This window comes from Passer montanus, unplaced genomic scaffold, assembly GCF_014805655.1.
Source record: "Passer montanus isolate IOZ18808 unplaced genomic scaffold, ASM1480565v1 scaffold69, whole genome shotgun sequence".
Lineage (NCBI taxonomy): Eukaryota > Metazoa > Chordata > Aves > Passeriformes > Passeridae > Passer > Passer montanus.
The window spans coordinates 2,801,440-2,817,920 of NW_024372036.1; the positions used below are offsets into that span (position 1 = coordinate 2,801,440).

At 43.6% G+C, this 16,481-nt stretch overlaps 1 protein-coding gene across 2 annotated transcripts in view; it reads left to right on the forward strand.

Annotated features, from left to right (window-relative positions):
- The first annotated feature begins 6,526 nt into the window (after nucleotides 1-6,526).
- SLC37A1 (solute carrier family 37 member 1) overlaps nucleotides 6,527-16,481 on the forward strand; it is a 35,373-nt gene continuing 25,418 nt past the window's right edge. The window contains exons 1-6 of one of the 2 annotated variants that reach the window (XM_039729404.1): nucleotides 6,527-6,621; nucleotides 9,945-10,220; nucleotides 11,870-11,951; nucleotides 12,753-12,873; nucleotides 14,746-14,824; nucleotides 15,627-15,762. In XM_039729404.1, the coding sequence (XP_039585338.1) occupies nucleotides 10,165-10,220; nucleotides 11,870-11,951; nucleotides 12,753-12,873; nucleotides 14,746-14,824; nucleotides 15,627-15,762 (474 nt within the window). In that variant the 5' untranslated portion in view covers nucleotides 6,527-6,621; nucleotides 9,945-10,164. The remainder of the gene's footprint in view (nucleotides 6,622-9,944; nucleotides 10,221-11,869; nucleotides 11,952-12,752; nucleotides 12,874-14,745; nucleotides 14,825-15,626; nucleotides 15,763-16,481) is intronic. The other variant, XM_039729405.1, reaches the window with a different exon arrangement.

Sequence of the window (16,481 nt, forward strand, 5' to 3'; positions counted from 1 at the left end):
CAGATTATCCAAGGGAAAGTGTTCTGGTGTATTTATATCCTGCCTCCCATTTCTCTGACCTCACTGCTCAATTTCAAGTATTCCATTCCAGTCTGCATTCCATTCTTCAGACATCTGGGAAAATTGTCAGGTTTTTCCTTTTACCTAAGGGGTCTCCCTTTTCACTAAAGTGCAGTGGGGCCATACAGAAGTCCCTTTGGTCCTATTTAGGAAATTGCTGCTGATGTCTTTTCTCAAGACTTTGACAACAGTCAACCTTGCTAGTGATGCCAAGAAAGCAGTTGGCATTCATGAGATTAAAAAAAAATCTTATGGTCAGTATACGAATAAAGCAGCACCAATATTATGATTTTATCTATTTTTCTGTGGAAGTGTTTTTGGGTTTGGTTGGGGTTTTTTGGTTTTTGTTTTATTTTGTTTTGTTTTGTTGGGGTTTTTTTTGTTTGGTTTTTTTTTTTTTTTTGTCTGCCAAAGCTACTCCAAGCTTAAGCTTCTTTATTCAGGCAGAGCTCGTAATGACATAAAGCTCAAGCAGCCCAATCCTTTTGTCTATACCCCCTGAAGTCCTAATCTGATAATTCAGAATTAATTCAATAGAAATAATGAAATGATCGAGGTAGATGGGGCTAATTTGCTGTCTCCTCATGCCTATCAGCTCAAATACTTTCCAACATCCTCTTCTTATTCATGACTTGCAAGACAATTGCTTTAATGTAAGCTCTGTTCTGATCTGTTTTTTATTTTACCATGGTTCTGGTATTTGATTTCTGCTACAATATGCCTCAGTGTTCCCTTCTTATCTAACTACCCTTCAGTGACCAAGTCTGCAAGCAAGGAGAAAGGAAATCTGCCAGCAGCCTACCTGCCCAATTCACTCTCTTTGCTCCTCAGCAATTGTTTCTGTAGCCATATCTTGCACTTCCACCCAGTTCTCCAGGAAATCCAAGAGTAGAAATAAGGGCAAAATAACAAGAAAAACGATCCCGTTTCCTGCAGGAAGCAGAATTAAATTCTTCAAGATAAGTTCCTCAAAATAGATTCACATTTTGTAACAGACCATGGTCTACATGGTGTTTCACAGATTCCATCTATAATAATACAGCTTGGTTGTGTTTTGGCTTTGGTTGTGTTTTTGTTTTAAATTCTGCATTCTCAGAACATTCTTGTTCATTTTTCTGTGAGCAGGTGGCTGAAGGTGTGAGAGCTGCTCCAGGAACCTCCATCCCTGTCCAGCAGCCACTGATCCCAGGCCACATGCAGCAGCTCTGCCCAGGGCTCCCTTCAGCAGATCCCCAAAAAACCCCACTGCTGCTACAGCCACTTTTTAAACAGATGCTTCCTTAGACAGCATGAGGTGGTTTAATCATCCCTCTCTCCAGCCCTCTGGAAAGCCTTGGGAAGAGTCAGAGCAGGCAGAGCCCAGTAGACAACTCCCAGATTTCAAATAAATGCTGTTATTTCTAATTGTCTCCTCCAGGCTGACCAGTATCTCTCTTTATGTAGGCATCTTTTCACAGTTTTACTGCCCCTCCTTGCCCATGTTCCACATGTTACAGGGTGTTTTCTTCACAAGTCATCTTTAGTACTCAGGCACTGCCCTGCTCTGCTGGGGAAAAGCCTGTGCTGGCCCAGTGATCTCTGCTGATGTCTTTTCCTAGAGCTCCCAGCTGGTGATTCCCACTGGATTTCTGGCAATGAAAGTACCAGTGTGGAAATTCTGTGGTCATGTTAGTGTGGCACTGAGCCAGCACTAGAATTTCCCAACAGGCAGGACATAATGTGCAAACTCAGCTCCACAGCTTCCAGCCCCTCCAAGTGCCCATCTACTCCCAAACACACAGGCACATCCTTCAAAGCCTCTCTTTTTTTTGGCTCCTTTGGATTGTTTTTTTTTTTGTCTGCCAAAGCTCGATGGCAGGTTATATCTGGATTGCACCCAGTGCTGATGTCAACAGTTTATGCAATATTCCAGCTGCTCTGTTGGGAAAATAAAGCATGCAAAACTAATAAAGGCAACCAAAAATTGTGATTATATCAGTTCTCAGAATCCTGCTACTCATCAGGAATAAAGTCTAAGTAAATATAAATTTTTAGATAGTCAAATACTATTTAACAACCCATTATTATGTAAATAAGTTATGAATTTTTTTATTCCCCTAAGACAAAGCGATCACTCTGTGGCCAAACAGAACAGTCTTTTCCAACGGTGCAATTATGAATCATAAAAGATATTTTTAATGCAATTTATTGGAAAGAAAATGAGTACTTTAATCAGTTAAGGGATGCAATAGTTGGCATCCAGACCTCTGCTGAGCCAACATCACCTATTCAGTGAAGGAAAGACGACACTGACATCCACTGACTTCAAAGTGTTTTGCTTTGTCTGGACTTGAGGAGTTAAAAGCACCACTTGTGAAAGTAAATTCTGCTGTAAGAAGACAAATATTTCTTGTGTGTGTATCTGTGCATCAGCCTGAATAGACAGTGCCTGGATTCCTTCTGGTGCTGGTGCAGAAGTGCAGCCACATGACTCATGAAAATCATCTCCTCAGAAGGTAAGACTGGTGGTAATCAAGAGCAGTGCATTAACTTTCCAAGTAGGACATTTGTAGCATGTAGAGAAATGTTTTGGGTTTTTTTTTAATCTCTGATTCACTACTTAGAAATCTCAGCAAGAAAGATGTAATCAGTATTTGCCACCAACAAGCTTTAAAGCAGCAGATTTTACAGCACCCACCTGTGTTTGCATTGGTTCAGATAACACTCTGAGACCCTGATTCTGCAAATGTGAAAGTAAGGGTGAAGGAGAAGGAAAGGTGCCCTGGGATCATGGAGCAAAGCTGAGCATGTGTCTAAGTGTTTGACATGTGGGGCCTAAGCAGCATCACACTGGGAGTCAGCTTCTTTTCTTGGTGTTCCCAGCACAGGCAGTGCAAGATGAGAGGGAAAAGAGAACAACATCAGACACTTACTTCAGTGAAGCCTTAAGGGGGTCATTTGTCAGGAATGTGGTGCTCTGCAAGGAACAGACTTACATAGATAAACTTAAACCTGTAACTTTGAGGTAACTTTAGCAGCTATTCAGTCTTGGATGAAGGAAATAGCACAGGGGTTTTTGCTCTGGTGAGGTGGCCATGATGAAGAAATACACCTGCAGCAGGAAGTTTGTATTTATATAAATAAATTGACCTTTGATATAGGGTTTCTGAAACACTACAGGATCAGGAAACCAGGAGACAACTAAAGTAAATGCATTCTTTCTTCTTTAATGAAGTCCTGCTGAATGTTTCCCTCGGCTTTCAGATGATCTGTGAACGTTTGGCACCAGAAATACCTTCATGTGTCTTGAAATAAATAGGGCAGGAGATCTTTCTCGTTTTTAATGCCTTTATTAAAACTCAGCTCAGGTGGGGAGAACCAATGGGACACACACACGCTGCTGCTGCTCCAGGAGTGGCAGGGAGGAGGAGGAGGATGATGCAGCTGTGTCCCTGGTGTGCAGGCAGAGCTGGGGCTTCTGTCCTCACAAGAGCACCAGGAGATTCCCCTTTTTCAGTTTGAGGTCCTCCCTCCAGCTGACATCCTTTTAGGTTAGGGTGAAAGGTGAAAAGGGAACTTAGCAGACACTGGATTCAGTTTCTCACCTCCAGACATCACTTAGATCTCTTAATTCCATGGTGGCTCGTTGTTTTAGGGGCTTTTCCTGGTGAGGTGTTTCCACATTTGCACACCAGCCCTGATGTCACCTCCTCCTCACAGTCCCAGGTGCCATTTTCCAGGAAGCAGCAGGGGGATACCTGACGAAGAGGGATTTCTAACTATCAACAACAGGTAATTAAAGAAAAACTATTAACAACAGGTGATTACAACTTGAAATTATTAACAACAAATAGTTAAAACTCCAACTTAGCAACAATTGGTTTAACTTGTTAACTCTGCAACTTTAAAAAAAAAAATTGACAACTTTTTCTACTTATAGCACAAGTTATTCAATCACCACTCAGCTTTGCCAGGTGTCTCGGGAGGAGGTTTCCATGCACAGTGACTTTTGACCAGAGCCCAGAGGAGGGAGTTCCCCAGTGTGACATCCCCCTGCACTTGGTGGATTCTGCTCCACTCCCCCATGAGATTTTCCCTCCTGAAGGGAGCAGTCACTTCACAGGAAGAGCAGAGGACAGCCTGTGCTTGCTTGGATTATATAAATAAATTGACCTTTGATATAGGGTTTCTGAAACACTACAGGATCAGGAAACCAGGAGACAACTAAAGTAAATGCATTCTTTCTTCTTTAATGAAGTCCTGCTGAATGTTTCCTTCGGCTTTCAGATGATCTGTGAACGTTTGGCACCAGAAATACCTTCATGTGTCTTGAAATAAATAGGGCAGGAGATCTTTCTCGTTTTTAATGCCTTTATTAAAACTCAGCTCAGGTGGGGAGAACCAATGGGACACACACACGCTGCTGCTGCTCCAGGAGTGGCAGGGAGGAGGAGGAGGATGATGCAGCTGTGTCCCTGGTGTGCAGGCAGAGCTGGGGCTTCTGTCCTCACAAGAGCACCAGGAGATTCCCCTTTTCCAGTCTGAGGTCCTCCCTCCAGCTGACATCCTTTTAGGTTAGGGTGAAAGGTGAAAAGGGAACTTAGCAGACACTGGATTCAGTTTCTCACCTCCAGACATCACTTAGATCTCTTAATTCCATGGTGGCTCGTTGTTTTAGGGGTTTTTCCTGCTAGATTTGGTGAGGTGTTTCCATATTTGCATACCAGCCCCGATGTCACCTCCTCCTCACAGTCCCAGGTGCCATTTTCCAGGAAGCAGCAGGGTGATACCTGACAAAAAGGGATTTCTAACCATCAACAACAGGTAATTAAAGAAAAACTATTAACAACAGGTGATTACAACATGAAATTATTAAAACATATAGTTAAACCTCCAACTTAGCAGCAATTGGTTTAACTTGTTAACTCTGCAACTTTTAAAAAAATGGACAACTTTTCTACTCACAACATGTCTGCCAGTGCTGCAGGGAAGCACCTGTGCACGCCTGCCCAGGCTGGGGCTGCCTGCCTGGGGATCCCACTGCAGAGGGGTCCAGCCACCACTCTGGAGCACCTGGAGTGCAAGAGGCTGCTGGGGTGACAGATGGGGACAGCAGGTACAAGGGAGCATCTTTTCCCTCTCTGGCAGGACAGGGCTGAGCTGGGGCCCTGCCAGGGGCAGCAGTTCACAATCACAGGATGGTCAGGCTGGAAGGGACCACAGTGAGTCACAGGTCCAACCTCCCTGGTGGACGCGGCACAGGAATGTGTCTGGATGGTTCTGGAATATCTCCAGCAAGGGAGGGTCCACGCCCTCTCTGGACAATCTGTCCCAGTGCTCAATCACTGTTCAGGTGGAGCTTTCTGGGCATCAGCTCCTGCCCATTCCTCTTGTCCCATTGCTCAGCATCAACAGAGTCTAGATCCATCCTCTTGGCACTTCTTTAGGTATTTAGACACTTTAATGAGGTCCCCTTAGAGTTATCTCCTTAGAGGCTGAACAGCCCCAGCTCCCACAGCCTTTCCTCATCTCAGAGATGTTCCAGTCCCTTCATCCACAGCCCCAGCTCCCACAGCCTTTCCTCATCACAGAGATGCTCCAGTCCCTTCATCTTTGAGGCTGAACAGCCCCAGCTCCCACAGCCTTTCCTCATCACAGAGATGCTCCAGTCCCCTTATCTTCACGGCCTCCGCTAGACCCGCTGCAGGAGCTCCCCATCTCTCTTGTCCTGAGGAGCCCAGAGCTGGACACAGCGACGGCCGCGGGTTCGGGCGTTCTGTCACCCTGCTGAGCACCGGCGCTCTGCCGCCTTTTGTCTCCTTTTCTCCCGTGTATTTTTCCCCAGAGCCCCCATCCTGCTGGACAGGGAGGCGCTGCTCGGTCTCGGGGGTGGCACCGCAGGTTGGGGCTGCGGGGGGACCCGAGACTGAGCCCGGCCCTGCCCTGCCCGTGGTCCCGGGGGAAGGCGGTGCCTGTCCTTCCCAGGCTCGGCTCCGCTGCCCTTGACCTTTGGGGTGGCCGGAGCCGCCCTGGTCCGTGCTGCTCTGTGGCCGAGCACGGTGAGCCCTTTCCCTCTGTATTACACAGAGGGAACGCGGCTATTTAAGGCGCCGGAGCGATGGATTTGGCAGGTTCTGCCTCAGGTGCAGAGCTGCCGGGTATTAAGCACAATTTGCATTTGACGCGCGTGTGTGCGAAGGCGGTGTGAGCCCTTAAGGACACCCCGGGGAGGGTTTGGTGTTTGCAGGCACGGAATTCATCCCAGCCCCGGGGAGGGTTTGGTGTCTGCAGGCACGGAGTTCATCCCAGCCCCGGGGAGGGTTTGGTGTCTGCAGGCACGGAATTCATCCCAGCCCCGGGGAGGGTTTGGTGTCCGCAGGCACGGAATTCATCCCAGCCCCGGGGAGGGTTTGGTTCCCCGGTGTCTGCAGGCACGGAATTCATCCCGGCTCTGCCTCTGCTGATCCCGGGTGTGCCGTGTTTGCAGGGGGAAAAAGCCGCTCCCCGGTGCCTGCTTTCCTGAAGCAGGGAGGAAGGTATGCTTCGGCCACTGCAGCGAAGGGGCAGTACCAGGTTTCAAAGGTAAATACGGTTTTAAAGTAAATACGGGAATGTGGTTTTGCGCGTTGTTGTACGGCAGGGAGGAAGTGGAGGGTTGGTTTCGCTGCCGGCAGAAATAGCTGCTGAAAATGAAAGAACATAGAACAAATTAGAGTGATTGAATGGGACATTGTCCTTGGGCTTCATCAGTGAAAATGAAATATAAAAAATTGTATTGATGAACTACTGGTTATCTGTTGTAGCCTGTTACTGTGATTTCTGAAGTATAGCCTGTTTTTTTAAATCTGTTTTAATCGCCAGTAAGAGGGGAAATTTACAACCTGCTATCACAAGTTTTATTGCCAGAAATTTCTTTGTTTATGTGTGATGCCTTGAGAGGCTACCTAGAAGAGAGGCTAGACAGTGTTAAAGGAATAAAGCAGGGATTTATTAAAAAGGCCTTCAAAGGACACACCTTGGGCAGTACAAGAGCCTGGTCAGGGATACACCCAAGATGGGCTCCTGGGTCATGAGTTTTGAGACTTTTATAAGTTTTGTTCCGTTTCCATATTGGGGTTAATTGTCCAATTACAGCTGCAGGTTATGAAGTCCCCTCCTCCCAGATTGCTCTCCTCAGTTTGCTATTGTTTACACTTTTTGGATCTGAAGCTGCAATGATTCTTGGGCTGGAAAAGAATTTTTTTTGTCTCAAAACACTTGCTAACACTTTATATGAAGTTCAGAGTTCTATACTAATGCAGTACAGAATCTGGAAAATATGAAATTTTAAACTAAAGGCATCATCTGGAGGATATTTATGTTTATTGAAATGCACATGAATGTCAGAGGAACTTAGAAATATGTGGAGACAGAAAAAAGTTATTGAGCTGTAAATGAGAATTGAGGTGTTTCTGCTTGCAGTACATAAAATGAAATCAACGCCTGTCAAACAGAGTTAGGCTGCAGCTCTCTCTGTGCTGCTGATTGTCCAGTCACCTTTGCTGGGAATGACTGGGATCCTTGGGATGGGATTTATCCTGAGGATACACTGCTGGGAGGTGGTGTGAGAACAATCTCTGCAGCAGGTGCACAGATGTGCAACCTGGCGTGACCACTGAGCACTGAAACCTTCTGTAAGACGTGTGAAGTCTATTCCTGCTTGCACTAGAGCTGGTAAATAGTAACCTGCTAAACAATTGCTTTGCTGTAATGATGATTGCCCTGTCCTATTATATTTAATAGAACTGTTTAAGGAAGTGTTTGACCTCAGGTGTTTGTTCTTTGCTGGCTTCTCAGGTTTTCTTTCCACTAGGTATTTCTGTCAGCTCACTTGGTGTGGTTGGTGAAATAACTTTGGGGTTTGGAGAGGACTGTGAGAGAGGAGAAATGGGGTTTGGGATCACCCTGAAATGAATCTGTTACTGCTGGAGGAAAAATTCACTCCTGCTGTGATCTGCTTGTGCCAACCCCTTTTTCTCCTTACCTTTTTTCTCCCACTTGGAGCTATCTGCATCTCATTTCAGCCAAACACAGACTACTGATGAGAAATAGTTGTTTTGAAATTGGAATTTTGAAATCTGACCTACCTAGCCAGCTGTGGCTGTAAGGGGCAATCCCAGTTTTTAGTCCTTGTCTTTGTGTCCCTGCTGCCTTGCATTTATTCTGTGTGGCAGTTTTATGGCCACGGAATGAGTTAATATTCCCTACTGGATCAGCTGTATTTCAGGGCAGGATTCCTGATGGATCAGGCACCTGAACCATGGCTGTAGGACGGCAAGGTCTGACACAAGAGAGGCAGGGATCTTTATCTGGAGTTGGGAGAGGGGAGCAGGGGGTAGGGTTGCACTTTCTCTAACCTCAGCAACCTCAGAGAGGAGATAGGAAACCTGTGTTGGGCGGGAATGATTATGGGCTTTGATTAATTGCACAGTCTGGTTCAGGGCCAGGGAGGGGGTGGAACGTGCCAAACGAGATTAGCAAGTCAATTCACTTCTGGGGTGGGAAGGTGGCAGGCTGAACCAGGGCACTGTAGAAAAAGTAGAGGTATGACAAAAATGTGTTAGCATCAAGGAGCAGAGCCTTGATCTTTGGGTGGGATACTCAGTTTTGTGAAGAGGGGGTAGTGTTCCTCTCTTCCTGGGGAGACAGCCTGGGTAGGTGGTGAAGCTTTCAAGTTGCCAGCTTGGACCTGGCAGATCCTGTTTGTTGTCACTTACCTGGCCGAGGAGGAGCAGCTTTGATTTCTGTAGTAAGATGGGACAGTGAAGATGAGAGGAGAGAGTCTCACACCTTCACCTGCCCTGTGGCAGCCCCTAAAATTCCAAGGTCAACACCAGCTGTGGGTTTGGCAGTTGTGCTTTCATTCTTTCACTCACTTCCCATTGTTTACCATGAGAGCTCATCCTGAATCCTGCCAGCTTCCCATCAGGAGCATGGCAGTGGCTGGTGCTGGCATTAAAGAGGGCTGCCAGGAGGGTTGTGGGGTTGTTGCAGACCCTGGAGTGTCCCTGGCATCCTGCTGGGTTTGCATTTGTGAGTTGCGGTCACGCCTTTTGCCTACAGCTCCTTTGGCCACCTGACTCAGCAGCTGCCAGGTAACAGTGCAGCCAGTTCCTGCTGCAGCACCTGGAATAAAATCTGGGGGTTTTTGTTGTCAAGGAGCTTCAGCCCACATTGGAACAAGAGGAGGAACTTTGTGAGAGTTTAAACCAAACCGCCACAGTCTCGCTTTCCTCTGTATTCCGAGGACACACGTGGTCCTGCCTTCTGCCTTTTGCTGGTGTAGGGAGCTCAAAGTGGTGAAAAAACTTGGTTTTTTCCTTTTTCAAGGCTTTCTGATGATGTGGAGCTTTGTGCTGGTACTGAGTCAGGGAAATGGAAGGAGAGTGCTGGTCAAGCCTTGCTGGCAGCACTGTTTAGCAGCACCCACTCTCAAGCTGGAGGAGTCTGTCATTCCAGGCTGGAAACACTGCAGCCGTTTTTGAGCAAATTGCAAGCTCATAAATGTTCCTGGTGTGCTCAAACAGATCTTTGTGAGCTGGGGAGTTGCCTGTTCGTAGTCATTCTGGGACAAAAGCTGAGTGTTCTGGTATAAGCTGGCTTTGGATCAAGTTCTGAGTGCATCTTTCCTTTGTGTCTCCGCTGCTTTGTACCATGCTGAGCTCTCAAAATAAATTATAAAAATCAGAGAAGGTTGCAGTTCATATAGGCTTATAATTCTCCACTGTATTTTTTATGTGAAGTTTAGTGATGTTAATTACTTGCCTCTGAAATGGATAATTGCTGTTTCAAATGTTATGATTAGAAAATATCCCAATAACTCGACCAGACTGTTTACTTACCAGCTTCTCTTATTTGAACATCAGCAGTAAACAAAGGCAGAGTGAAGAATTTGCCACGTCGTGACTGAAGGTAGAAGGAAAAAAAAAACCAAAAACTGGAAGGAGATCATCCCAGCAGCAGATACTCCACATTTGTGGAATCCACAGGCTTTGGGGGATCTTTGTTACACTTCCAGAAGAACAAATAACCCTGCCACACGTCCATAATTGTGTCACCTGAAGTCTGGTGGCAGCTGAAGTGTAGATGGCTCAGCTTCCTCCTGGGATCCGTTTCATCACTTCATTCTCACGAGATCAGTGGTAAGTCTGGATGTGGTGTGGTGATCCTTGCTGAGGACACTGTGAGTTTGTGTCTGTTGCCTTGCTCAGAAATTTTTGCTTTTTCATTGTTTAATACATCCAGGAAGAACGTACAGTCAGTTGTATGATAAATAAATATTGCTGGACCTATAAAAAGTGAAATTCTTTGCTGGGAAACCCAGACAAACCCTTACTAGTCAAACATGCTAGAGATTAAATATTTTTAGCATTTTCTGTGCAAGGTATGTATTTGAAAGAATAAATTGCATTTTCAAGATCCTAGGTGGGAGGAATGCTCAAGAATTAGCTTTATTTTCTTAGCCAGAAATGTCTTTTCTCCCCAATAATTGGATGTGCAATACAGACTTGTTCAATTCCGGTTTTAGTTTTTGCTATTGCAGTATTAAAAAAAATAAAACAAAAACTACCAAGGCCCCCCAGCAAAACCAAACAAAAATCCTCCTTGCATTAGGAAAACTAATCCTGGATGTTTTATGGCATCAGTTCATGTGGTTCCTGAGATAGAATACTGAGTCAATTGTGTGTGAATAACAAAAAAATAACAAGTGAAAGAAAAAGCACTTTCCATCTGAGTAATTTCATGACATTTTCACTAGTTGAGCAGCAGGAACAAAGTAATTGCAGTTTTATCCCTTGTGAGGATGTTTTCAGTCATGAGGGTGAATAACTCTGCTTGTGGGATGACTCTTTTTCTGTGAATATGCCAGAATTATAAAACAAGACCCTGGTTATGTAGAAGTTCATAAGGCAAAAAATTATTGGGAAGGGTTAATTATAAATTTGGAACTGTGGTAGGCTGTGTGATAGTCAGATATTTGTATGCACAGATGTGCTTATATTTACAGATGTTAATTTTAAGATCAAGGCTAGAAGGAGCCAGGAGACACTTTGGGTACTTCTAAAAGCACAAATCCACAAAATGCTCTCCTTAAACAACTGAAACCACAGACAGAGAATAGAATAGATCAAATTATTATTTTTGTTTAATGCTTGCAGTGACAGTGAAATTAAGATGCCCTTTTAATTCAGCTGAACTGTAGAGAAAGACCCAGGATCCCAGAGAGGCACAAAGGAGAATTCCTTCCCAATCCCAAAGCTGCTCAATTCTGTTTGTGTGCTCCAGTGTCAGTCCCATTGTCCATCTCTGGAAATGACTGATTTCTCTTCTTAGAGGAAGGCAAAATTAAATCCTAAAAGCAGTAAGAAAAGGAGGAATTCTCCAAACTGACAATTAAGAGAGCCATCACTTAGGTCCTAGCAATACCACCAGACCCAACGAGACGGGGAGGTGTGGAATCTGACTCTGAGTGTTGAGCTGATGTTTAATAATGTTGAGCTGATATTTAACAGCCCCCAAAGGAGGGTTGCAGCCCAGGCAGGTCAGCTCTGTGGGCTCAGGGCACTGCCACATTGTCCTGCCTGTCCCCATGTGCCACCAGCCTCCCTCCCAAGGCCACATCAGAGCAGCATAACTGGCAGGGGGGTTCTTTGGGCTGCTGGAGAATTCAAAAAATTTGTCTTCCTCTATTCCAGTATTATCAATGACTTGTGTAATGGTTTTGTGTGACTTGGTTTTAAAAGAAAATCTAAATAAAATAATTTTCAATTTTTTTTCTTTTCTATCGTAGGTATAGAGCTTTCATTTTCTCTCTCACCTTCCTGCTGTATGCCAGCTTCCATCTCTCAAGGAAACCTATCAGTATAGTGAAGGTAAGATGTGTCCTTGTTCAAACATCCTCCTGCTCCTGCCAGACAAGGATGTTGTTGTCTTTTTCAGTGTTTCCTCTTGTGAAAGGCAGGGTTAACCTTTAACCTGAAATGCCTTCAAGATGAAAGACTGATACAGCTGGCACACAGTGATATTTGCTTGATAAACTTTAGTGAAACCACACCTAGAATATTGCATGTAAGTCTGGGTTTTGGGCTGGAAGCAGCTGTGCCTGCACTTAACTCATGTGAATGAATCTAATTAGAGATATTTGAGAGGTTTGCATTCTTATGGTTGAGAGAAGTTGCTCAAATTGATGAGCTGAACATTCCACTGGCATTTACAAGAGTGTTCCCAGTACTGTTGAGCATCATGGTCATCATTTTCTGTACCCTTGTGGCTGTTCCCAGTCAAGCTGATGACACAAATTCTCTAATTCTGGGTTTGTTACTTTAATCTTCAGTGTTCATAACTTGCTAAACACAAACCAAATCTCCCAGTACTGCATTGCATAAAACTGAGGAGTAGCAGTGGACAAAGTACTTGATGTTACTGCAGAATTTCAAGGATTTTCACTGTCAGAAAATTTCACCAGTTTACTGTAGATTTTTTTTCTAACCATGTAATGGTGGCTTCCCCAGCAAAATACCAAGCAATTAATAAGGGCCAACAATTTTTCTGATTTTGGTAGGTTTGACACAGGTACATATAAATCTAGAATTATTAAAATTCTTGCTGTAGGAGAGTTATCAATTCCAGTTTAGAAGTGAATTTTCTATTTTCAAATGTCCTTTCTGTTTCAGGGAGAGCTGCATAAACATTGTGCAAGTCAAGTTGAAATTGACTCCTACAAAGAATATGCTGCCCAGATCCAGCCTGTCAAAAAGCCATTTAATGCCTCTCAGTGTGGATGGGAGCCATTTGGTAAGGCTTGGCTTTTTTGGTTTTGTATCTTTCTTTCCTAATAATGAGCTGATATTCATAATTAGATTAATAATTATTATATATTCATAATAAGCTAGCTCTTCATGTGTGAGGGATGTGCATGGAAGGGGTGTTTTGTTTTCCATATCCTCATTTATTTTTCCACAGAAAGTGAAGTTGTGATTTACCTCAGGATTTTTTGCTAAAGTCACTTAAATAAGGGATATTATTTTACTTCTTATATCTAAGAGATGGTTTCAGTAGATCAGTTTTCAGTCAGAAAATGGGTTTTGTCTTTAGCATGTCTGCTTAGAAAAAAAGGGTGAAGAATAAAATCAATCATTATTTCCTGCTTGTTTAATTCAAGCAGTCTTTTAAGTGAAATTACTTGGTGCTTATCTAAATTGGAACTTTGCAGAGTCCTTATCTGCCTGAAGGAATATATTTCTCTCCATTTTAATGAAGAAAAAGGGGAGACTTTATTTCAGGAGAGACTTGACAACTCACTGGATAGTTTATGAACCTTGCCTTTGACTTGAATAGAAAAAAAAATATTTGCCTACTGGACAATTAAATTTTAATTTAATCGTATTTGACTTTAAATGAGACTTTGAATCATTCCTTGACACTTTTATTGGCACCAGAAACATCAGTGAAACAGATTAGTCCATTCTGTCCATGTGCCAGTCCACCCCAGTCTGTGTAGCCATACATTCTAATTAGTCTTTAATTAGTAATTTAAAAAAAAGTCCTGCTCTCTTCAAAGATAATTAAAGATCGGTGCTCTGGGGTTTCTGTGGGCAAAATCCAGTGTATTAACTCCTGCTGCAGGGTCTGTTGGAAAAATATAATCCCCCAGGTGGGATGCACTTAAACCTGGGGAGTGTTTCTTGTCCCCTGACCAAGGGGGAATTGAGTTTGTTTGTCTGAAATATTGACTGACTTTTTAAAATGGAGACTTCTCAGCCCAAATGTCCTTTTTCCATGGACATTATTGCCAAGCTGTCCCTTTGGAATGGCATTCCAGACTTGTTCTTTCAGGTATTTTTCTGGCAAAGCTGGGAGTTTGACCAGAAAAACACTGGAGGAAGGAATTTGCTTTAATATCTGTGACTTTGTGCTCAAAGCCAATAGCAATTGTGGCAATTTATTGCAAATAAATGCACAAACTGTCTGGGTGTGAGCTCAGGTCCCTTGAGAGCTGACTTGGTGTTTCCAGCAGGGTGGAGCCCCTTTGCTGCCTCTGCCCTGTCTGCAGTTCCCATTTAGGTGTGATTATGGTTGTTTGCTCTGCAGGGCAGAGCTGTGAGGGTTTTTTTTGAGCAAAACTTCTCTGTTCTTTGTAAATAGCTGGGAAACGAAATACAAAAGGCTTTACCCATATTTAAAAAATAACTTAATATTTTAAATAACTTAATATTTAAAAAATATTGAGCTGGTTGTTTAAAAGACTCTATGATTGTGGTTTGGGTTTTTTATAGACATTTTTACTGTGAAGACCTCATGTTTTTGCAACTCATCTTACCACTTTTAATCAAGTCTGTTCAATTGGATTTTGGATTTTCTTTTGCCTAAGGCCTTTTAAGAAAAGGGCACCTTGCTAATAACTGATATTTCTTCTCTTCCAAAATGCTGTTTTAAATGAGGTAGAGTTTAGCATGAGCCTGCCAATATTTTCCTGGTATTTTGGAGGCAGAAGCGTATTTTTTTGTTAAATAAAACATTGGCAAAATGTTTGCTGAAGTCTAAATGTGCCTATTGGAAACTGAATGTCAGTGCACATTCACTGACATTTTTCTGCTTATATGTAAAAATGGTTGGGAAGTAATTAGTACATTTAAAGTGACAATTTGTTTTGAAAATTATTTTTAGATAAGAGCAACTACAAGCAGCTACTGGGAGCGCTGGATTACTCATTTTTGTGTGCATATGCAGTTGGGATGTATTTAAGGTAAAGCCCCACTCTCTTTGCTGTTTATTTATGAGGTTGTGTGACTTGTGTGATATTGTGCTTTCCTACTGCAGAGGTTCTGATGGAGGGTGAGAAATTGATTGCTGAGGGTTTTAGCCAACATGATTCTGAGCCCCAGTGGTATCAGTCTCTGATACACTGAAAGCTTTTTAGCTGCACCAATCTTGACTGCCTTGTGCAGGAATATTTTCCAGGTTGAAGTCTAGCCTGTCTTTTTTTCATCTAGAATGTAAATCAATCAGTCGATCAATCTCCAGTCAGTGTCAAAATTGCACTGATTGGGTTAAAATGATTGTCCTGGCTTTCTTTGGTCAAAGAATGGGAGCAGACACCTCCTAAAAATAATACCAAACCCATCCTAAAGTGTGCAGTCCTAGCTGCTGTTTGGAGATGCTTCTTTTAATTGACTAAAGCCAGAACCTTCATGACTTGAATTGTTAGCAAGGTAGACAAGTCTCACTTTCAGTGGCTGGAGACACATAATTTGGAAATGACTCTGTAAGTAAATGACTTTGAATATGCTCCAGATGAGTATCTCCTTGAAAGATGCTTGTGCAGTTGTCACAGCTTAGCAATTAATGAACTTTTGTTGGGGATTTTTTCCCCTGTCAAGTGCTAAAAATTGCTCTTCTGCTGCTATGAAGGCAAGCAGCAGTTACCTATAGAATTTGTCCTCAACCAGAGCTAAACAGCACAACATTTTCTTAATTTGTGAAGGCTTTTGGGGTGTGATCTCATTTTTAATGATGGCTTTTCTCTCTATTTCCTCCCCAATTCCAAGCGGACTCATCGGAGAGCGGCTGCCCATCCGCTACTACCTGACAGGGGGGATGCTGGCCAGTGGCCTCTTCACTGCAATGTTTGGATTGGGTTATTTCTATAATGTGCATAATCTGTGGTTTTACATCATGGCCCAGGTAGGCACAGTGTGAATTTAGACCCTCAGAGTTCCTCCCATGGTGCTGTTTAGGGTTTTTTTCACTTGCACACAGTGATGGTTGGGTGGGAGGATGTGAATGCTGGAATTTCTTGTTGATGACAGGCAGAAGTGATAGAGTGGGTACCCCCAGGCTTTATTTTTGAAAAATGGTGGGGTGTTTTTTAGTGGAAGAAATCTACTCAGAGTTCTTCCCATGGTGCTGTTTAGGGTAATGCTGGGGGTTTTTTACTTGCACACAGTGATGGTTGGGTGGGAGGATGTGAATGCTGGAATTTCTTGTTGATGACAGGCAGAAGTGATAGAGTGGGTACCCCCAGGCTTTATTTTTGAAAAATGGTGGGGTGTTTTTTAGTGGAAGAAATCTTGGAAAGCAAATTAATGTGTTTCACTCTGTGTCAAATCAGCAATCAGATCTTTGCAAGCTTAAATAGGGGTGAGTTTTGAAACAAGCGTGTTTACTTCTGTCAGTCTGCCAAGACCTGAGTGACACCTCCTGGCTTTCTCTGCAGGAAAATTCCATTTACACTGCTAATGATGAGCAGTCTCCCACACTGGTGTGGCTGGGAGCAGGCAGCTTATGTAACCAGGTTCACTGTGGGAGATTTTTTCAGAGCTCTGGTCAGGTGTCACAAGAATTTTTACCGTTGGCAAAAATGGAATTTAGGTCAGAACCAGAGTAGGATTGGCACTGGGGCC